The 23,446-nt window shown below is 41.1% G+C and overlaps 1 protein-coding gene across 3 annotated transcripts in view; it reads right to left on the bottom strand.

Annotated features, from left to right (window-relative positions):
* The window catches only part of cadm3 (cell adhesion molecule 3), an 83,375-nt gene that overhangs the window by 27,815 nt on the left and 32,114 nt on the right, over positions 1 to 23,446 (bottom strand). For all 3 annotated transcript variants that reach the window (XM_018678164.2, XM_018678162.2, XM_018678163.2), the window contains exons 3-4: positions 20,920 to 21,069; positions 4,954 to 5,106 (exon numbers count right to left, since the gene is read on the bottom strand). In XM_018678164.2, the coding sequence (XP_018533680.1) occupies positions 4,954 to 5,106; positions 20,920 to 21,069 (303 nt within the window). The remainder of the gene's footprint in view (positions 1 to 4,953; positions 5,107 to 20,919; positions 21,070 to 23,446) is intronic.

The following is a 23,446-nucleotide window of genomic DNA, read 5'->3' as shown; positions in this document are numbered from 1 at the left end:
AGTCTGATTACAGCATAACAGTAGCAGTGGCAGATCAGAGACCAATCAAATGGATCCTTTCTGTAACCGTCACTTCTAACAGCATTGGAGGGTAATACAAAGAAATGCCACGACAATGGAGCACCTGATTGTCGTAGCTTTTATGGATCATAGTTTGTTGTTCAGTTTGAAGGACATGTCGGGCAATCTACAACTACAGCTGGTCAAATGTGAGGATTTGCTGATTTCTGTCTTATATGACAGTAAACTGAATATCCTTAGATTCTGAATAAAACAAATAAAACAACCTGAATGCGGTAAATTACCTTAGGCTGTCAGAAATAACAACCGTACATGCTGACATTTTATAGGCATGATTCATTAAAAAATAATGAGATTAATTAGGTCCTCCAGTTTACAGGTGAATAGCTGTTAGTTGCAGCCAAACATAGAACAACATTAAACAAATATTTATAAGTTCTTGTAAAAATTTAATTAATGGATGTTCATGATAAAAGAAAAACTTAATTTTATAATGATACTGACAAAGAAAGTGTATTTAATGTGAATCAGTAACCTCTTGCCAATACCTGATCTGCTCATTGTAATTAGGTTAGTACTGGGTCCAATCATATGTGCATCCTTAGTTGTATGGTAAAATACACTGTATTAGTCTGTCTGTTTCCTGTATGTTTATTATCATTGATTCATTGCACACGGTCTCAACTGATTGAAAAATGTCAATAGTTATACATAATTCACAGGAAAGTTCCATGATATCACACAGTGGAATCTTACTGTGTCTAATCTTATCTTTACTAATTCACTGCAAGAAAGTCAGACTCTAAGTACATATCACTCTTGTAGCTTACCACATTTTTAGACTTGAATATAGCTGAATATAGAAGCTGAATATAGAAAATGATAACATCCTTCATTGACTTAACATTCATAACAGTGCTTGAGGTACATATATTAAGCATTCCAACATTTGTAGCAAACCCCTAAAAGGCAGGATGGCTGAATAATGAGAAGAACATGGCAACGCAATTAATTCAATGAAGAAAAAATAATAAAGCATTATCCTTTTTAAATCAGCAGCGTGGGCTCTCCATACCTCTGGCAGGCTTGGCATTTCTACAATTCAAGTCAGTGTGGTAAATACTAGCGTGTGACTGTTCATTCTCAGCACTTCAGGTCGGTTCAAAATGTCAAGTAAATTATATTCTGCTGAGATTATTAAATACCACTCTCAGAATTCATTAGCTAAAAGCCAAAATAGGAGTACGAATGACTCAGTCAGGCTAAATGTTTGGGGGGTGGGCGGATGGGCCTGGAGCCTTGGGTGAGTGTTTGCAGGAATAACTGAGAGGGACAGAGAGATAACATGAGCCAAAGGTCAGATTCAAGCCGTCAAGTGAAACACTAGGATGTCCCCAGCCAAACCAAAATTTCATGATTCATCCTCCTTTCCCAGAGGTGTTCCTCCACATTCCAGTTAAAATAAGAAACATTTTTGCCTAATTACTATTTTAACTTGGAGCGCAAGTTGAAGTAAAAACAATGCAAGCCTAGGAAGGAATCCACGTATCCATTCTGCCAAATATTTCACATATCCACCATCATGGTCAAAGGCAAGAGAGGAAAAATCAACTTTTCTCCATCTGGAGCCACTGTGGACGACATTTTTCTCCAAGAGCTGGCAGAGTTTACTGTCATTCTACTCTTGAAGACAATTAACACTCGGTTTTGCCGTCAACTGCATATCCCGCCATCTTGTGCATTAAGGGAGGAGAGAGAGAGTGATGGAGAGAGGAAGATAGAGAAAGACATGGAGCTGACGCTTACAGAGCAGAAGCAAAGAGAGTTAGACAAGAAGTTAGAGAATAGATAGGGAACTGATTTTCATTAAAACTGATGAGATTTTGTACCAATTACTGAAATTAAAAGATAGATAGATAGATAGATAGATAGATAGATAGATAGATAGATAGATAGATAGATAGATAGATAAGTACCAATATAAAGTGCCGTGAACTAACCAAGGTATAGATCAAAAAAATAAAAATGTGGTCAATGTTTAATGTAGCAGTATTTGATGTAGTGCACTGTGTGCGGAAGCTCTCTGGCAGTAAAGTAGCATTGAATATTAATGAGGGAATAATACTGCACATATAGAATTGGCTGGAGAAGCCCTGTCGAGACCCTTTCCTCTACAAGGAGAATAAAAGAGAATAAAGCCATTATAAATTATTCTCTGCTTAGCTCAGGAGAGAGCAGAGAGGCATGCCACACATTTCACTCTACTAGACACACAACCATTTAAAACTGACCATGTTCAGCAGTTATGTGCTTATGTGTGTTTGTGTGTGTGTCTGTCACAACACCGCACATGTCAAAACAAGAATAAAGCACTCACACATGGGCACTGCTCTGCCAAAACTTGATATCTTTGGCTGATTCTCCCATAGGGGTCGGTGCGTTTTAGACATTTTACCATACATTTTTAATGGTTTGGCTCCCTCTCAGGGGTCATGAAATATTTATCGAACACAGAATACAGTGTCACAGCCGTCAATTACAGCAAATAAAAAATGCTTGAATCACAATTACTGCAAAATTGGCAGAAATATGGAGGAGTGATTCTCATGTTAATTTGAATTTAAAGAGGTGAAGTAGAGCCGCCTTCACCCTTGCTTGAACATACACAATACCCTCCCCCCTTTACACACACGCGCGTGCACACACACATACACACAGACAAATCACATTAACATTTTAGGCGCACTGCTCATGCTGTTGTCCAGAGGAACTACATTTCATTCTTTTTGACATACTTTGCAGCACTGCCAAAACATTTGAATAAATATAAACAAAATGATTTATTCAAGGATGCTTCCACAGCTGCCGACTGACAAACCCCAAATTTTGGGGAACAGCCCTGTGGCCTTTCAGCTACATAACAGCCGCCATAAACATAAGCCACCCTGCCCCACCCTAAATATCAAAATTTTAGCATCTCTGGTTTCCACTAAGTGCATTTTCCAAGAGAATTAGGCAGAAACCTGCTGCAGCTCGGGGTTTTCATCCAAGTTTAATTTGTTGGCAAATTATGATGTATTGAATTACAGTAAAAAAGCTGAGAGGAAATGGAAAAAACTGATAAACCCTCCTCAATATCACAAATAAACTCACAGTAAAAACTTATTCTTGGCCACATCAGAGGGTATGCAAAAAAAGCCAATTTGTGGAATAAATATGGATGCAGGTTTTTTGTGATCAGCACAAACACTGACTCAATATCATTACACAGCAATTTAAAGGTGGCACTGGATGCTCTAAAATGTTGGCCGTAAACCTGCTCACCACGACTTCCCAGGAATATCTGACCAGCTGTCTCTCCCATGTACACAGTAGGTCTCCATTGTGGTTGTATGGCCATTAGCTGGTACATTACAGCATTGCCATGCACGCTGCTTTGTTCTCATCTTCCAGAAACCATGAAATACAGCCAGAATTAGCTGACACTGAGGAACAATAACAACTTGACTAATAAAAATCAATAGTTCAAAGATGGTTTGCGGGGGTCCAAAGCCGATTAGTCCAATACCCAATCAATACACAGGCCCACTCACCACTGACAGGATGACCACAATTTATAGCAGGCTGCAGGCAGGCAGGCATCGCACATAGGTAATAACATCCATCTCAAAAGGAATGAGTGGAGCTGGTTTATCTCCACACATGAGTTATATGAGGTCATAACCTTACACAAAGGTTAATGCTATAGGCAGGAGTCTGGATGTAGGTGTCACAGGAAAAGCTATGAAATCATAACATTACAGTCCACTGCAGTGTTAAAGGCATCATTTTCCGAGTCTCAAGTGTCTCAATTTATTTTTTAATTCATCTGTGACACTGCACACTGGCAGAATAACAGTTTTACTTTAAAGGGAAGCTCGACCAATTTTACACATGATGATCAGATTATTCAACGAATACAGGATCTAACAAAAAGATGCAACTGAGCTACATTATGAGCATCGTAGGACCCAGTGTTTTAGTAGCTTTACCCCTAATAAAGACTAAATGTCAGGATATCTCACCTTTACTGCACTGATTGGAGACATTGTTTTCTAATTGGTCTTTCAAAAGTCCCCTAACTTTATGGAAACACATTAAACAGGTGGAGTAGCAATAATTTGCCTCATGCCAACAGGCAGCCTCTCCTAGCAAGTCACACTTACAATAGACATCCACAGGGTCAAACGTCATTCTGCTCTGAGAGAGGGTAAACTCTGCAGGGTAGGTCAATGCCACAGCGGTGCATCAAGGTGAATTTGAACCACTTTGTTGCTATTTTAAAGTTAAAGTGGTCTGTAATTTGATTCGACTGCAATCTCTGCGAGCAGACTGAAACCGACTGGTAGGAAAAGTGGGCATTCTTGTTAAAATTGTTATAAACAACATGACAACTGAGGAGAAAATAAGAAAAGATGCCAGAGGCTTCGAATCATTCATTTAAATTTGTCAGAATCCTACAGGTTTTGGAGAGAAATTAAGACAGACTGCAGTCAAGCTGATTTGTACAACCATCAATCAGTCTCAAAGGAGACATGCCTGAGTATGAACACAAGGAAGACAAGAGTGTCATTCTGCACCATTAGGTCTCAGTGAGAACAAAGAACAATTTTTAGAAAAGCAGAGGTAGGAAAGAAAAAACCACAGGATGGGCCTCACAGAGAGGGATCCTCCTTCGAGAACAGATAGAAAGTTTAGAATTAATAGAATAAAGGAGTTTTACTTACATCACAATGACAAAATTGTAAGTTTTTTTAGTTATTAGTTAAAATAAAAATATTCTTGACAGTTGGATACAAATAGTCCAGAGTTTATTTTAAGGTCTGGAAAAGCTGCAGCCTCTGTAACATCAAGATGACAGATTTTCCCCCAACATGCACATGTGTGACCCACCTAGCACGGTGACGGTGGCTCTGGCGGTACGGACTGGCATGGTGAAGATGGAGCAGGTGTACTCGCCCTCGTCAGACAGCTGCACGTCAGCGATGGTGATGGAAAGCTCGGTGGGTGTCGAGCGGTGCAGCTGGATGCGGTTATCTCTAAGCGCTGAGGGAGGAAGAAGAAGAAGACAATGTCAGTAATCAGAAATGTGCACTTATAATCTGCTTTATGAATCATTTAAGGAAATTTAAGTCCCATAAAGCTGGCATTTTAAAATGACTATTTATTTACTGTAGCGGTTTGGTTCTTGTTTTGTAACTTTTATAACTTTGATACTGAGTAAAGATGGAAAAAAAGGAGAATGAGGAAGGAGAGGAAGATGTGTACAGGGTCAGGCAGAAGGAGAGGAGGGAGTCAGAGGAAGGGAGGAGGAAACAAGGGAAAAAGATGAGGGAGAGAAAGTAAGAGTAGTTGTTTGAGGAAGGAAGGCGTGTCGGGTGGGGAGGTAGGAAATAAGATATGAAGGGAAAGAAGACAAGCGGAAATGGAAGGGAAGAAGGAAAACACACAAGGGGGGAATGCATAGAGAAAGGGAAGAGGGTGATGGAGACAAGGAAAGGAAGAAAGGGTATATAGAGAGGGGAAAGGGTGAGAAAGGAAAAAAAGTACATAAAGTGAGCAGTGAAATGGGGAAAAAGGTGAGAAATGGATGAAAAGGAAAGTGAGAGGAGAGAATTTGGAAGCCACAAGTTGGAGCAAGCAGGGAAAGAAAGAATGGAAAGAAAAGGAGAGGCAGTGGGAATGTAGTGAGAAAAATAAGAGAGGCGGGAAAAGAGGAAGAGAGCCTGTGAAGGAGGTCGAGGAAGGATGGGGAGGGCAGAGCAAGAGGGAAAAAGGAAAGCAAGAAAGATGATGTGCAGAATTTAAATCATGGAAAAGAGAAAGGTAAAATGAAAAGGAGGAGGGAGGGGGAGAGGTGAGAGAAAATGATGTAAGACAGAGAGAGAGGAGGAAGAGGAGGAGAAGGAGGAGCGATGAAGGTGAGGTGAGAGAGGAGGGAAAAAATAGCTGAGATGTAAGCCCAAACGAGGCAAAAAGAGACAAAGAGGGGAGTAAAGAGAGGAGACGCAAATTGAGAATGAGAGACGGAAGAAAGTGCAAGAAAGAAAAAAACTGTGAAAAATAAAACAGAGGAAGCATAAATAGCAAGGAGAATAAGGGAGAGACAGGGAGGGACGGGTGGAGGAGGAGGGAAGTGGGGGGAGGATGAAGAGGAGGGAGGCAGGAGAACATAAGAGAGACATAAATGGCTTTGTCATCAATGAGAAATCCAGCCATGAAAGAGAGAGAGAGAGCGAGCGCAAGCGACCGAAATAGATGATGATGATGAAATGCGACGAAATAACCGCTCGTTTCCGTGATAGCATTGACCTCTACGGTGTTTGTGCAGTGTGATTGCTGTCTGTCTCCCTACCTTCCTATCTGCCTGTCTATCTAGATGTCTAACAGTCTATCTCTCTGTCTTAATAAAGGCTTTCCAGCTTTGTTCTCTGGCGCCATCATGCAGAGATGGCTCTCCACAAATGATGACTAAATGTACGACAATCAGACTAAAAGAAAGCAGATACCTGCAAAATACTACTGTGGTTTAGTAAAGTGAATAGTCTGATAGATTTGTTTCCACATTCAAAGTTATTTTAAGTTACTGTGGCACTATTTTTGTCTTGTCCCCGGTCTTAATTCTGAAACAGGAGAAGTTGACGTTTGAGAAGAGACAGCTAACCGCTATATATTAGGTAGCCTATTGTTATTGGTGCTAGAAGTAGATGGAGGAAGCTTCTGAGGGTGTGACGTAGGTAACACATGGGGACTCAGTGTGGGTTTGCAGTTGCATAACAGATAAAGTGGCCCCATGGATTACCTGCATACGTCCCTCTCTTGGCTGTTTCATGGAAATTTTGAATGTAGGCTTTTCTAAGTTAAGAGGGATGCGTGCAGTTAATAGTTACGTTCAAGCTCTAGTTCTAGCTGTGCTGTAGTTTTGTTAACAACACTACAACTCTTATCAGAACCAAGATGAAAACAACAGAAACAATAAAGGAAAAAGCTGTTAGCATCATGTTAGCCAGTCAACTAACATGCTAGCGAGGAGATGTTTGTTTTTAAGTTTTAAGTTTTGTAACAAGGTTTTAGCTTTTCCTACTATATCAACAGTAACACAGCATTCTGACTAGCCAAATAGCCAGAAGGCCTCTTCTCAAAGAATCCGATGCTAATGCAGCTACCAATGTTAGCCAGTGTGCAAATCAGCAGCAAGACTGTCAACAACATTAGCAGTGACATGAGAACAAACAATGAGGGTAAACAAAACAAACAAACAAAAAAACAAGTCACTAAATTATTTTATTCAGAAAATCTTTAGATTGGAAAATTGTGTAGGCTGGTCCAAAATGTGTGTGTGTGTGTGTGTGTGTGTGTGTGTGTGTGTATGTGCAGTTTAATATTGTGTTATGGTTAGCCTTTGTTTGCCTTATCTTATTGTTTATTTGCCTTTCTCAGTATTGAGCCATATCTGTGTCTGTTTGTCTCTTCATCTTTGTCTTTCTTACTGTCTCACTATTATCTCTGTCTTTCCATCTCTCCATCTGTCAATCCGCCTGTCTTTCTCTATTGCACTCCCACACACACACACACACACTCACACACACACCTCTGTTTCTCTTGGTATTTTTCAGTTATTTCATCCAACACTACTTTATCTTCATGCCTTATCACTAAGCAAGGTCACTACATCTGTCTTCATGAGCTACCCTCTCTGTGTGTGTGGGTGTGTGTGAGGCATATGGTCGGTCACTCACTCACTCTCACACACACTCACACACACACACACACACTTATCCATGCCCTCTGGACCCTGCGCTCAACTATCAGTCTCCTTAATTCTCTTCTCTTCATCTCTCCTCAATCTCCCCTCTTTCCCTCTCTCTTGTTCTTCTTCGTCTCTCTCTCTTACATCTCACCCATTTCTAATCTTTTCTGACTCCAGGCTTTTCTCGCTTTTTTTGTTCCTTCTTTTTTTCATTAGAAACGATGTATATTGCTTGAGAGTACAGGTGTGATGGATTTTCAAAAACTATATGATATCTAGTTACGGGGGCGCATCGATCGCCCCTGAAAATTGTACATGTGCCTCGCCCTGTTTAGCCTGCAATGTGAGCACCATAAATAGTCTGCCGATAGGTCACACTTTGGTTTCTGGGGGCGAAAGAATATAATGAATTTTTATTGAGATAAACTGGATTAATGGATGACAGTGTGTGTATGTGTGTGTGTGTGTGTGTGCGTGTGTGGTAGGGTAGAGGAATATATAGTTGTTGAATATAGTTCATTTTCTCAAAAAAATGTTAGGCAACTGACACTTGGAGCACGTCCAAGACTTGGATGGACATGAAACTCTGAACATCTAAGCTTAGAGTTCACAACCTCTGACACACTGAAACTTTTGGAAGTCTTTTGGAAGTCTATGTTCTAGTCGCTTCCTCTGATTTCTAATGTTGAAAAGCAGAAAAAATCCATTTCTCGACAGGCAAAAAAGTGGTCCAAATAAAACAGAAATTGTCAGTATAAAAGATGAGCACATACATAAGATAATACCCAGGGGCAGGCCCATAGCTTAGAGGTTAACGGTGTACTCACACTAGGCCTGGTTACTCTGTACCAGGCTCAGGCATGGCTAGCTTTCACTCTGGATGTGTACCGTTTCACAGAGTCCAACCGAACCGTGCCTGAGCCCACCTCTTCAAGCGGACCCAGGGCATGGATCAGCATACCGTGCTCTGTCACAGTAGTCAAATGAACTAGACTTTTCAGGTCAAACATGATCAGGCACGGCATGGATCTAGGCCTAGTGTGAGTACATCCTAAAACCATGCAACCATGAGCCACAACATCACCTGTCCAAGTCCAGCTAGATACCTTTGTGGCATCTCTTTCTTTCTCTCCTGTCATCTCTCCACTGTCTTTATCTAATAAAAGGCATAAAATGTCCAAAAATATCCTTTTAAAAAAAGAGAATGCAATGTAATGCTGGGTGCACCAAAAGCTACAAGCTAAAGTTAAATAGTGTGCATTTGTAAAAAACTAATGAAAACAGAAAACATTTTGGAGTTTAAATCATTCAGTTGTTTTTTTAAATACAGTACACTGACTTGTAACAATGATACATTCTGAATTTTGCTACTGCAGACTGTGTTTTTCTCCATAGCAACGTCAGCTGAGGCTTATGGGTGTCACAGAATTTGGAGCCATCTGCTAACCAGACAGAAAAAAAACATGGTTTCTCAAAGATAAAGTTGAAATAGTTACGGTGTTTCATAAACAGAGCATCTTACTATAAAGCAGTCTGCACTTTGGCAGCCAAATTTCCAATATTATTCAGAGTTGCTCAGCAGAAAGCAGATAGAAAAGCGTCCAAGTGGTGTTGAATCAAGGACATTTGGACTTGGTTGTGTTCGATCCCTTCAGCCCTTCTTGGATAACCATGACCTGGATGATTAGGAATCTTCACAGACATCATACTGAAAAGGTGCAACTCATTTATGACAGATACTTTGTAGCTGCACTTGCTTGTTTTAACACAAAATGCTGTACCTTCTTAACTTTAATTCAGTACTTCCCATTGGCATATATTAGCAGCAGAACACTGCAGCATTCAATCTCCTGCTTTACTTTAGGTGAAATGTGTCATGATAGACAAACAAAATAAAATGAATCAATAACAAACTAAATGCAGCATTAAATATTCATTTGGTATCAGTTATTTGTGTTTCTTTAAGCCAATCACAATCGCCTTGAGCAGCTCTAAACCCAGGATGCAGTGATAATGCCCCTGCACTAGCCTTGGTGAGCGCTCTCATTAAAATGGCCAATTCCCTGCAAAAGAAGCAGGCAAGCCTGCCAGAATGCACAATCCAAATCTTTATTAAACTTGCCATTTTCAGTGTGTAGGTTGTTAGCTCAGAGGTTGTTTTGCTGTTTCCTGAACAGATGAGGATTTTAAAACAGGAATATGCAGATAGTGGAAGGAGAGGAGAATGACATGTGAAATATGCAGCCAATGGCAGGCTTGTACCAACACTCTACATCCAGTGAGTCAGACTAAGCTAATTAGAACCAGTGTGTTAAACTGGCAGAGCAGAAAACAGCCACATTTGAGCTACAAATAAGCTGCTTTGGTCATAGACATTGGCGCACTGTGCAGTGTCTCCAGCAGCCCTGTAGTGTCATTAAAATATCAAGGAGACTCTTGTGTTTCTTTGCTGTGGAATATTGAGCATAATTGAAAACTTTCAACAGGTCAAAGAAATACCTCTGCAAATAGCATCTCCTGTGACTGTGCTACGTTGTGTGTACATGCAGTGTGTACATGCAGTGTGTACAGGGGTGTAAAGGGGTTTTAAGTGCTGTCAGAAAGGCTTTCGGCTAAGAAGACGGGGTGTGTATGTGTGTGTTGATTACATACAGAGTACAGGATCTGCTTATCAGCTTGCAAACCTTTTTGTACATCAGTGCGTCTGCGTATCTTTGTTGCCTGGGTATGTGTGTGTGTGTGTGTGTGTGTGTGTGTTTGGGCCAGACAGTGGTTCTTGTCTGCAGCTCAAACTCGAGACTTGATACTCCCTAAAGGTCCAACTGTTGATCTGGTCACAGCAGCTATTTTCGCCTACTTGTCTTCTTTCTCCACCTCCTCCTCCCTCAATCTTTCTCATGCTCTTTCAACTTCAAACATTCAGGAAGAGAGGAATTCTCTCACAACACACACTGAGCGCACATACATATATTCCTTTTTCATCTGCCTCCTGCCTCCTTATGCCTTTCCAACCAAGTTTCCACTCTGCCGAGAACTCTCTAAAATTCAAATGTGCTTTATGGGCACGACAGGGGAGAAACCTATGTTGCTGAAGCAAAGTACATCAGTTACAGACCAATATTTTTATATTTCTGACTCTTCTGACTCTACCCCCCCACCTCCAGCCCTCCACTCCTCTTCCAATCCATCTGTCTATCTCCTCTCCTTCCTTCCTCTTCTGTTTAGCCCTCTCCTTTTCTCTCCACCTCTCCCCCTCTCTCACTCGCTCATTTTGTTCTACATTTTACGCATTTAGCTGACACTCTTATCCAAAGAGACTGCCTCCCTTCTTCCTCCTTTCACTGTCTCTCTCTCTTTCTCCCACACGTCGCCTCCATCCTCCCATCTGTTTCTGAATATTCTCTCCAGCTCCCTAATTATCCGTCCTTTCCGACAGCTGATCTGGGTTCAGTGACCGCAGGCTTCCCTTGATCATACCGTCCCCGCTGATCTGAGAGCGTCAATTGATCTCGGATCAGTGTGCCAACTATGAAACACTTGATAAACACACACCTCTGTCTGTTTTATCCACCTTTCCCCTCCACCTCTTTTTCCCCTCTCAATCCACTCATCTCACTCACTCCACCTTCAGACAGAATTAAAAAATAATCATTTAGAGGCGGCAGCGCAAATATATGCAAAATCAATGGAAGGAGGCAAACGGAGTGAGATGAAGCACACTTTGCCCAAGGTGGTGCAAATTGAAGCAAGGAGGCATTAGTTCCAGTTGAAACTTGAGAGAGAAATGTTCCCAACGGTGTATCAGCTTCGCGCAACATGCCAATGAAATCCTGCCATGTAGTATTTACAGAAGTGAAAAATGTCCATTGGGGATTTCTGGTAAATAACACTGACCGATGACACATCCTAAGAGCTAGATTACCTAGAGAAGACACTGCTCATGCTGGCTGCTCAGCCTGGTGCAAAAGGATTAAAAGGAAAGTACCACAGGGTAAAATGTATAATGCTGGAGCATAGATTATTTTCTCATCTTTACTCACCTTTACAGAAAAAAAGTCAAGGAAGCAATTATAATAATGGCTGTCACTGTATCAGCCTGCTGCTTTCAGCTGCTTCACTGCTCATTTATTTAAGCTAAAGGATCAGATTCATGCAAAGTAGAGAGTGAGAATATTTTCACCTCTCTTCCTGATGACCCTTTATGTCCTCATAGTGTTTTCATTTAACTAACTTTGATTGTGGGGGTGTGGTATGTGTGCGCAGGACTTTCCATTATTCTATTTTTATACAGGCAGAGTGAGCTTTTGTGGTCCATCTGTACTTGTGCAAGAGGTTACTTTAAAGGAAGAGTTAGACATTTTGGGAAATGTGCTTATTTGTTGCCTTGCTGAGAGTTAAGAGAAGGTCGATACCAGTCTCATATCTGTGCGTTAGATCTGAAGGTGGAGTCAGGAGATGGTTAAATCAGCTTCAAGCAAAGACTGGGGACAGGAAAACAGGAGCTGGAAAGCAGGTTTGTTTCCATTTGGACAGAGCAAGGCTGGCTCGTTCTGGTCTTCGTCTATGCTAAGCTAACCATCTACTGACTGTGGCTTCATTTTTGGTGCAGAGACATGAAAGTCATATCGACCTTTTCATCTGCCCCTGGGCAAAAAAAAGTGAATAATTTGCCGTGTCAAATTATTCCCCCCAGGTTAGGACTCTGGGGTCAACCAGTTTACGGTTAAAATGAAGGATTGTAGCACAACTAAAGGAAAACTGCAATCGTAATGTAGTGGACAGCAGGTAAACATCAGAGGGAAAAACCCACACAGTCTCAACTCCACTGCAGTCTTTTTATTTTTCTTTCTATGGATCTGTGTTTCGGCACAACCTAAAAAAAGCCCAAATGTTTATTCACTAAATTAAAAATAAAAAGACTGCACCTAAGAATTACACACACACACACACACACACTACTAAGGTATGCATGTCTCTACTGTTTTATGTCTAGTTTACAGATTTTTATTTTTTCTTTCTATGGGAGGAAAGCGAAAGGCCAATTTCAGAATCACACGGGAGATGTTTTTCATACATTTACTTCATTAACCTCAAAAATAAATTGGGTTTTATTTAACTTTGAATTCTCTGTGCACCTGTCTCTTTCTTCTCCTTGAGCTTGTCTGCCATTACATGTGATTATTTTAAGGACACACGGCAAAATACAGAGTTTAGATGATACAAAGAGAAAATATAGAAAAAGCCTCCTTTCAAGTGCTAGATTTCAAAAGTCTCTCCTGCAGTCTTTCAGCCCTGTGATGGTTGTTGTTAATACATTCTCCAGAGAGCCTTCCCAGACACCAAGAAAACTTTGACTGATGCGATGTGGATCAATAGTTTTTCAGAAAATGTCAAAAAACAACTCACGCCCTGCATGTGGAGTACCGTCTCGCTCTGTGTTGTGAGCAGTCACTGTCAGTTTGTCTCGTTCTCTGGGAGCCTGAGTGGGGATCTTACCATCACTTTCATTATTTCCTGTGTTGTGCTTGTTTCACTTGAGATTGTTTAACACTATAAACTTCAAAAGTGCTTAGTGTGCATTTTTAATTAAATGATTTACCAGTTAGACTCATTTTAACCACAGTTAAAGTCTGCCTACTCAATATCCCCCCACTAGGCAAGAGCATTCCCGTCTACCATGGTTTGTAAATCACCAGAGAGCCATTACCTTGTTAAATTATACTGAGGCAGATAGCCTGTCTGATGTCTGCTGATATGCTTTTATGGAAAGGAAGAAAACCACACATGACAAATAAATAAAATTATAGATGGACTGGGAGCAAATATATGATTTTTATGCTGGTCAGGAAATGTGTTTGCAAACCTCAAATTATGAGTATTTGCACTGCAGGTCTACTTTTATTGTCTGAGCACTGTGGTTTCACTTCTCTGTGTAAGCCATGTGCCTGGCGTTGTGAAATTTTATGTACTGAACACAGCTTATATGTATATATCATGGTCCTTGAAGTAAGAGAGTGTTATGTAGTGGAGGCACAGGTGGAAACATGAAAAAGGTAAAGTTCTTGAAGTGGGCAGATGTATATGCTTTCAGTGCTGGATAACCTTGGATTAGTTCCTGAATCATACAAGAAAGTTTTTGAGTTTTCCCAAAAGAGTTTAATTTTTAGTCACGAACAACCAACCAAAACAAATATCTTCATTTATCCTCATTTCTCCAGCTGAAAGTTAATCGTTGGCTAGCAAGTGAATATACAGTGCTCTATTTGTGCCACTGTCATATAATCCTTTCAGGATGGAGGAAGGTAATCTTTATATTTTTGTATCCACATTATGTAATATGTATTTCAGACTTTGTGCTCATCTTGTATAAATGTTTTGTAATGCTGTTGGTGAGAGCATTCGATCTAACTTGTGGCGGTAAAGTACAATCCAATTCCATCCAACTGTTGCACAGTTTGCAAAGATGCACATAAATTATGTAACATCAGGACAAACTTTGTTTACTGCACAGAAAAACATGTTAGAAACAAACAGATGTCAAGCATCCAGAGGGATGTATGTTCACATTTTAAGGTTTGTTTTTAATATATTTGGCTCAGTTGACTGTTTACTGTTACTGTTTTGTGTTGGAAACACTAAATGTTAGTTTAGTCAGTTTGACACTGCCTCATTCATACTGTAGCCAAACTTTAGTCAAAGTATCAACACCACAAAGCCTTGGTGTTTTGTTTACCTGCAACAGCTTTTTAACTTTAAGGTTGCTGACTGTTGACCGTCAATCCCTGTTTCAGGAAGGAGACTATCCACTGCCAAAACACTGCTAGATAACAGGATAGACACGGCTCTGTTTCTAATGTTGGGAATGGGTTATCAGTATGTTGTAGAGCAGTTTAACCTATAACAGTTTATTGAAGTTTCTCATTTTCATATCAAAAAAATGTCCTGCTCTGATCTGTGTTCATATTGTTTACATCACTCAGCCCTAGTCTGGAGTTCAGTAGTTAAAAGCCTGCCTACTCCCAGAGCCTGCAGTTCAGTTGACCAAACCACAATGTCAAGTGAACTGTTAGCAGACTCTTGAGCAGTCTTACTCACCCGCTCTAAAGCTGTTGAGTCACCTAGGAAGAAACTCTGACAGTCCTCACTGGTGTCCTGTATTAATGCTAATTGTCGGCTAGTTTAAATTGTTCTGGATGAGAGCATCAGCTAAAAGCAAATATATAAATGCAATGTCCTTGTTTGTTTCACTTTCTCTGTCTTGATTTTAGTGCTTTGGTTTCTCTCTGCTAGTCTTTATCTCCCCCGTGTCCGTCCCTTTTGTCTCAATGTCCCTCTCTCTTTGTCTCTTGGTAGTCAAGCATTAATTTAAGAACCCATCTGTTTTCATGCTTTTCTAGCTGTCTAATCTCTTCTATTAGCAACACTAGGTCTTTTTTCCTCCCCTCCATCCATCCATCCATCCATCCACTCCCACACATTCCCTCCAGGGTGTCTGTGGTTCCTTAAAAGGGTCTTAAAATAAATTATCTAGAATTAAGGAATTAAAATGTATCAAAATATCTTGAATTGGCTACAGATATCAGATCATTTATTTTTGCCATGGAGATGCAGGTTCCTTTGCTCTAAATGTTCACGCTCAGATTAATACAGGACAGGATTAGTTGTAAAAAACATTTCTTTTGTCATTGCATCTGCTTTAATAAACACAACTGGGCTTTGTGTCCCATAACAATTAATTTCCTGCTTTGCTTTATCTTTATCTAGGCAGTTATAGTTGCAGGACACTCATTTTGCTCTGCTCCACTGGAACCAAGCTGTTTTTCTTCTTCTTTTGTTCCTTTACTTTGTTTTTTCCCCCTATTTCTGTTCACTTCCATGTAGCTTTAAAAAGGTCTCTTAAAAATGTGCCCACTCTGTTCCTTCCTCTTTGTCTACATCCCTCTGTATAGACTCTCATCTGTGTGAAGCAGGGTCAAATTAAACTGATATCAATGGCTTTGGCTGCCTGAGTAATGATAAAAGTCAGCTTGAGCTTTCGATCTACCACAGAGAATTGGATTGAATCAATGTGACCCTGTGATTATGCCAGAAACATCAACATTTCATATACCACAGCTTTGGCTCTGATTTCATTTTTCACATTATTTGTGAATAAGAACCTTTTTTTTACCAATTAAATCCTTTCCTTGTATCCTCCTGCATCATTTTCACAAACTCATTTCTCTTCTCTCTACAGTATAATGCAATATCTACCACTCTGTCTTTATATTCCATGCAGTTTCTTCACCACATCCCTTGTTTTCCCCTCCTCTTCTCTTACTCCAGTTTAAAGTAATAAGTTAGGAGAACCATCCATCCCTCTGTCTTTGGTTATTTATCTCTTTCTTCTGTCTTTCAGGCCTCTGAATTCGCCGTATCTGATCTCGCCGTAGTGCATTTTATACTCTGCAGTGTGGCAGTCATCACTGTGAGGAGTTGTCACTCATCATTCTCTTCTTCTTCTTCCATGTCTCATCACGCTGTTCGTCCATTCCATCGCTCCCTCCCCCTCCACTCCCTCCACTCCCTCCACCCATCCATTTTTCTCGACTCTCCAAAGCCTTATGCATGCTGTGCAGTGTTTGAACGTACTGGTGTGGAGTCCTGATTTTTCTCGTTCCCCATCTCCCTTCCTTTTTCTCCTCTCTTCAATCATCTGTCTTATTTCTTTCCCTGTTCTGGTACATCCTTCTTTTTCTTAGTACTCCTTACTCTCATCTCTTCATGTCTTGCTGTCTTAAGTCTGAAGCACACTGTCTGAGCTGCGCTCCTTGGGCCAACCGCATAGATGACTTGCTGCTCTCTTCCAATTCATCTTTTGGATCATTTCAGTCACTGTTTTTTCTCCAAGCTGCCTCACTTTTTAGATCCCACCAACCTTTTATTTTACTTTCTTAAACGTTCTGTCCTTCCTTCGTCTTTCCCGTATTGACAATTTTTTCCACATCGACCCACAGAAGCAGAACGTTTTCACAAATTATTATACCTACAAGCAAACAAATCATATCTGTACAATACAATGACTTTTGGACAAGAAGCTGCTGTTTCCTATAGTCAACAATGACTTCTTTTAACAATCACAATCTTTCCTTGACCTTAAAGTTGCACTGGTCAATATTTTTACATTAACAATTCATTAAATAACCATAGAGAAGTCTGAAGTTCTTCTCAGCACTACAGAGCTTTTTGCTGTCTTTCAGCTCACTGTTTTGGTTTTGCTACACACAACTTTCAGCTGTTTTCAGTAAAAACAAAACAAAACAAACAAAAAAAAAACCACCAAGCTACCTGCCGGGCACCAAACAGCAAGCAGGCAAAGTTAGAGACTAGCTTGTGAACATGCTGAAGTATTTAGCAGCTAAAGAATCAGATATTGTCCACAACAGAGCTGACAGGAGAGTTACAGAATACTGGAGTTACATTTATTGTGTTATGGAAATTTCCCGGTCTGCCTGTAGAGAGTCAAAGAACAAGACTGGCAAGGTAGCATGCACCAAATGTTTAATCTCTACAGAGAGGAAGCAACACACAGAACCACACAGCAGTAAGCAGTTCAAAGGTGTGCCCCCCGACCAAACGTTTCACCTCCTTTTTATACTTTGTGGTATGCCTCTGGCCCTCTGATTGAACTGCCAGAGAACATTACTGTACAACTGAGTAAACACTTGGGGTACAATAACAGCAGTGACCCATCTCAAGAATTTACAACTGGGTGTAATCTCCTGTGCTGATGAAGATACCATTTACCATCTTCCTCCTCAGGAAGGTATTCATGGTGGGGATATAAGAGTAAGTTCATCAGGTCATCCTTGCAACCACATGTCTTTGTTTAAAGCTCACTGTGCTGGACCCATGAAGTCAAAAGTATCAATTACTGCAGATCTAAACATGACCTCAAGTGTTGCCTAACCTTAACGAAGAAGTGTCTAAACTTAACTGAAACTTAAGCACAGTTAAGAAAACACATAAATCTTTCCTGTTCCTAACTGCTGAACAGATAAAGTTGGACATCTTTTAACTTTTATTTTGACTCTGCACTCAGACTGAGTCAAAAATGTTTTATTCTTCTTTTTCCTCCCTTCCCCGTCTCCATCTGCTAATCTCCCCCTAAAAAACTGCTGTCTTTCTTCTGTTTACCACTCCTCTCTTGCCTCCTCCACCCTGTCCTTCCTCATTACTTCTCATCTTTCCTAGATCAATCACTACCTCCATTCCTCCTCTATCTCCCTACGTCTTGGCTTTTCGGAAAACAAGATCTTCGTTTCTCCTCCTTTCTCTCTCCATCTGCTGCACTTTGATGAGAGGACATGGTTTAATGGATGAATTCTGAGCTCCCATCATCCTCCTCTCCCCTCTCTGCCTCCCAGCTCTCTGCTTTCCAAAGTACAGCATCTGCTGTGCATGTTGGACCACTGCAGTGGGGAGTTGCTGTTCCCTCTCGCTCCCTCCTCCTATTTTCTCCCTCTCCCTCTCCTCCTCCTCCTCCTCCTCCTCCAACACTTCTCTCAATTCTCTCCAACGTAGAGGTCAGGCTTTAAGTGTTATTGCACAGAAGAGCCTTACTTTCTATCTCCCTCGTCTCTTCTGTGGTTGAAGCTCCATCTGGAGTAAAGACTTGCTGATCTCTCCATTTGTCCTTTCCCACCTCCCTCCCTCATTCTCTCTCGCCTCTCTGTTGTCCAAATTGTCTGTTGCAAAAATGCTGGCCCTCCATCCATCTCTGCTCTCGCCATTCTTGACTCCATCTCTGTATCACTTCACTTCTGCTGTTAAGCGTTGTATTAGTGCACAAGGGAGTCTTTCTGTCTCTCGTTGCCCTTGTTTCTAATTCTCTAACTCTCCCATCGCTCCTTCCTTCCATCTGTACGACTCTCTCCTCTTTTCACTCCAATGTACCAAGTCTGTTGTGTGATGTCTGAAGAGGGACAGATCACAAAAAGTTGGAGCAAACATTTCAGCCCATCAGACTTCAAGTTTCTTTAAAGTCTTCTGACTTCAGCTATCATTTCTTTCATCATGTCAAAAAAAAAAAAAAAAAAGAAATCATCGTTTTATTGTAATCACAGCCTTGTAATGTCCCTGTCTTTATACTCAAACTAGCTGGTGTGTATGCTCCTTTTCACACTCCTGACAATGTTTTGAACCATTGGCTTGAGTCAACACAGTCAAAAGTAATCATTAGTACCAAAACTCCATATTTATAATGTCAGTCCTTATTTACAGTGTCAGTTTTTCCCCACCACTAACCGTCTCTCTCACCTCTTTTTTCTTTTCAAAATACAGGCTGTGCTGTGTTATGTCGGACCACTGCACCGCAGAGTGGGAAGTCTCTCTTTTCAAAATATCATTAAAAGCCCGGCCTGGCTCTCCAGCCAGTTAGGCCATCAAGTTACGCAAAATGGATTATTAAAAAGCTGCGACAGTTTTACTTTTTAAAAAAAAAAAAAAAAAGAAAAAAGTATCTGTTTGAATTGAACATGTTGACGCACTTTAGCCCATCAGACATTGAGGTTTGTTTTATAGTCCTCTGTTTTGATTTGTGGCACTTATTGAGCACTTTTGGCACCATGCAGTATTACAATAATATGCTGTTTGCTATCTCAGTCCCCCCATGTGTTTGTTTGAGGCTTTTTCTCTCGAACAAAGCTTTTGACCTGATGTGTACCAAGTAATTATTAGTGTCTTGTTCAACAAAGGAGCAGTAACAAACATCTCTATTGTAACCCTGTCTCCTAAAAACTGCCTTCATATGGAAGTAACATTTGTTAGCAAATATGCTCTGTAAGATTTGATTTTTATTATCAACACAGACCCCATTTAAAATACGTCAGTTGGACAGACTGAATATCTTTCAAATGTCAAAAATGTAAATGCATTCAAGACTGAATTCTGATTCCTTGAGATGCGTTTTAGCCAGATGTTTAAAAGGTGTATATAATCTTTACTCCTCCCAGGTGGAACTACCTAAGTAAGCAGTCTGTGGGAGTAAACTCTGCGCAGTCTGTCCCCTGTGTTAACAGCAGCTAAAGTTATACAGAAGTTTGCACCGTACAGAAAGTGCACCAAGCTGTTGAAGCATTTATCTGCTCCCTGATTGGTTCAATCACTTAATGATCTGTATGGTTTAGGGGGTGGCATTAAAGAAATCTCATGCGAAACCTTTGCCTCACTCATAGTTCATTAATGCAGTTCATTCGTTACTATGTATAAATAAGTTATTTTTCTCCTGGTGTTTTTTGCAGTTACCAAACAGATTCAGGTGTATCACCACCACCCTCTGGACAGCAGAGGGGCCTAAGTTCATTTGAATGTATCCTGGGAAATCTAAGACAGACTGTAATCTGATTTAGGATGTGGTCAACAGGGGGTGCATACTCTGTACGAGGCTTGGTGTAAACAAAGGGTACATTCTATTGCATCTGGATTTTATATGGAGAAGTGACTGGTGAAATAACAAGTGTAAACAGAGCTGTAATAAATGTATTTTGAAAGTATCAGTTTACCACCAATGCAAAATGTTCATACTGAACATATCTGAAATGTTTTGACTGTCAACATGTTTAAATGTGGTTTAGCTTCGTTTTCGCTCTTGGAAATTAAAGGTCTAGTGGTTTCGTTTAAGCAACTCAGAGCAGTTGAGGTTAGGGGACTATTAAATATTGAAAAAAATCAACACTGATTTGTAGCAAACAAAGAAAAGCATTGACTACGATCTTGGTCCAAACCATGGGCATAATTCTACACACAACCTACAACAAAAAGATATCTCTGTTGTCAAAGACATGCATTTAATACAGAAAGCTGCCCTACCCAGACTCTCCCCTACAACATCTCTGTGGTGGAGTGTCACATTTTCTGGACTGGAAAAAAGTTGATGGTGAACATAATCTAGGCAGCATTTATGTTCCTTGCAAAACATATTTGGCAAGGCAAATTAGCAGCATTTGAATGTGTTTTGGAGGAGATAGGGTTGCTTTTTGACACTTTCATAGCTTCTTTTCTTTCCCTGTTTCCCCAGTCTCTCCTCACCCCTCCCTCCTTCCCTCCCTCTCTCCCTCCCTCCACCTCACCTCTCTTCTCTCCAAAGTACAGGGTCTGCTGTGCAGTGTTGGACCACTGCAGTGAGGAGTTGTCGCTCTCGGCCACCCGGCAGGTCAGTGTCACCGTGCCCCCCACGGACACCGTCTCATCTGAGGTCACCGGCTGCAAGGGGTCATCGTCTAGGTAACAGGAGGGGGGGGGGGGGGAATCATAAGACAGAGCGACAGTGAGGCAACAGAGATAAGTCAGACAGATGCAGCACTTATATGAAAATACAAGCAAAAACAGTGGCACACACCAACACACAAATCAGATAAACCCACAAAATGCATTACTCGCCTCGCTCTCTCTCTCGCTCTCTCTCTCTCTATCTCCCCCCGCCCATCTCTTTCTCTGCTTGTCAGATTATCTATATATCTCTATCTGTCTTTCTGAAAGCACAGACACAACTCGCACACACGCACACACACTCGGTCGTGCTGTCAGAGGGACAAAAAAAGCAGACAAATGGCTATCTGGTTGCATGACTGCGAGGCCAATGTAAGAGCGATGAGTCAGTAGCAGCCCTGGTATCCAGAGACTGCACGACCTGAGGGACCAGCAAAGATGAAGAGACCACGACAGACAGTGGCTCTCGACAGGTCAAAGCAACAACAAGAGCACTGTCTCATCCCTCTAATGGCACTGTAACCCTCTTTTGTTGGTATCTGTGTCAGTTTTTAACGCCATGCATATGTATCTGCTGGTACAGAACAAGCTTGAATGGGACAGGCATTATGGAAATGAGCAGGTCAGAGGGAAAGAGAAAGAGAATACAAATGACCCACCATAATGAAGGGATTCTAAAGGCTGAAGCTGGAACTGGTGCACCACAAAAACCACTGAACAGTGAACTCTCTGGGTGTGTAACAGTATTCAAATTGGCTCAAATTATGGTATTTAACAGTGCTCTCTTGATAACGGGTGAGGGTGCAGGCTAATTCCGCTCTTTGCATTCAGTGAGGGTGTCAGGCGATTACATGAATCAGGAACAGGAGACATATACTAAATTATTCGGCCCCTCGTTATGGTAAGTAATGCCGCACACAGCCACTCCTGCGCTTTTTGCCGGGCTAAGTTATTGCGGCCTTGAGTGCACCCAACTGTGCTTTGTGCTCCCCTCCCTTCCTGCTCACTTCAAAACATGCCAGTGCTCGCTCAACCTAATCTCAAGCAAAACAAAAATATGGCATAATTGACAACAAGACCAAGCCAACGGAGGGAACATCTCATAAGAAGATATGCCTCAAAGCGGTCTCCTCACCCCTGAAAAGATGGCGTGTATAAATAGTTTAATTGGAACCAAATTGTCAAGCGGGAGACAGGTTTATATTCGGCGTGGAGCGTTATCACATCCTTGCACCGGCGGTGGAATTGATTTTTTTTTTTTTTTCTGCAGGAAGAACATCTGCTTAAGTGCGCTTCGGCGGAACTCCCATCAAGACATGAAAGAGGGGGGACACGGGAAAAAAGGATGCAGAAGAGGAGGCGAGCAAACTAACTGCATGTAGCATCAAAAACACACATTTGCAATACATGAGCTTAGAGAAGCAAGCAACTATAGGCATCTTTTTTTTGTCATTTGAGAGCTGGATGGCCAGTTCAGCATCTCAGAAAACATCAGTTATTAGAAAAGAAAAAAAGCCTTAGGTTTGCCTCCGGGCTGAGAGGGTTCAGAGCGATAACCACTCTTAAAGGTACCGCTGCTGTTTGCCGGTAGGACTCAAACAGCACTCTGAGACTTCCAGAGCCCTTCGTGTCAGAGTAAGTCGCTCTCTGTGGTGCTTTACTGCGGCTTTGACCTTGTGGTTAGTTTATCTAAGCACCATGATGGCTGAGGGCTGAATGTGTGGTCAAGTGCACCACGGATTAGTGCCTCCTTTAATAGCATCTTGGGATAATTCTTGCGGCTGATTATAAGAGCTCCTTTACTTGGCATGAACACTTTGGGTAAATTGGCTGTCCCAGTGCATCACTCATCAAGCCAACCGCAATGAGCTCTGACAAGTTAGCCAAACTTGTGTCGTATCTTTGGCCGCCACAGACTCCTGGCATTCCTGACCAAGGACAACCTGTGTTCGAGGCTCAGTGTGACATTTGTGCTGGTAAAACAACTTCAGTTGTCAAGCTGTGGACCTTCAGCGATTAACAATTGGGGGAAGGTATCTGCTTTTTAAGTGGATACATTGTTAAGAATCCTTTACATAATATATAATATTTAACTGCACCAAATCCCGGACTTACTACTTTCTATTATGTGCAGACAGAATAGAAGACCCAGCCTGTCCTCTGGTCGTGTCACACTCACATACTGTCACATACTGTACTCAATAAAGTCTAAGTCTACTGCCCTTAAAACTGCTGAACTGTGCTTTCCCCTGACACTTCCTGCATTATTCACTGTGTGCTTGCCCCATTGTTGTATTAAATTTGTATATTGTTTACTCTGAGTAAAATATTCATTATGTGGCTTCAGTGTTACATCAAATGTACACATTCTTGATAAATTTTCAATAA

This window comes from Lates calcarifer, linkage group LG4, assembly GCF_001640805.2.
Source record: "Lates calcarifer isolate ASB-BC8 linkage group LG4, TLL_Latcal_v3, whole genome shotgun sequence".
Lineage (NCBI taxonomy): Eukaryota > Metazoa > Chordata > Actinopteri > Centropomidae > Lates > Lates calcarifer.
Note: the sequence above shows the minus strand (reverse complement) of the source record. Positions and strands in the feature narration are given on the sequence as shown.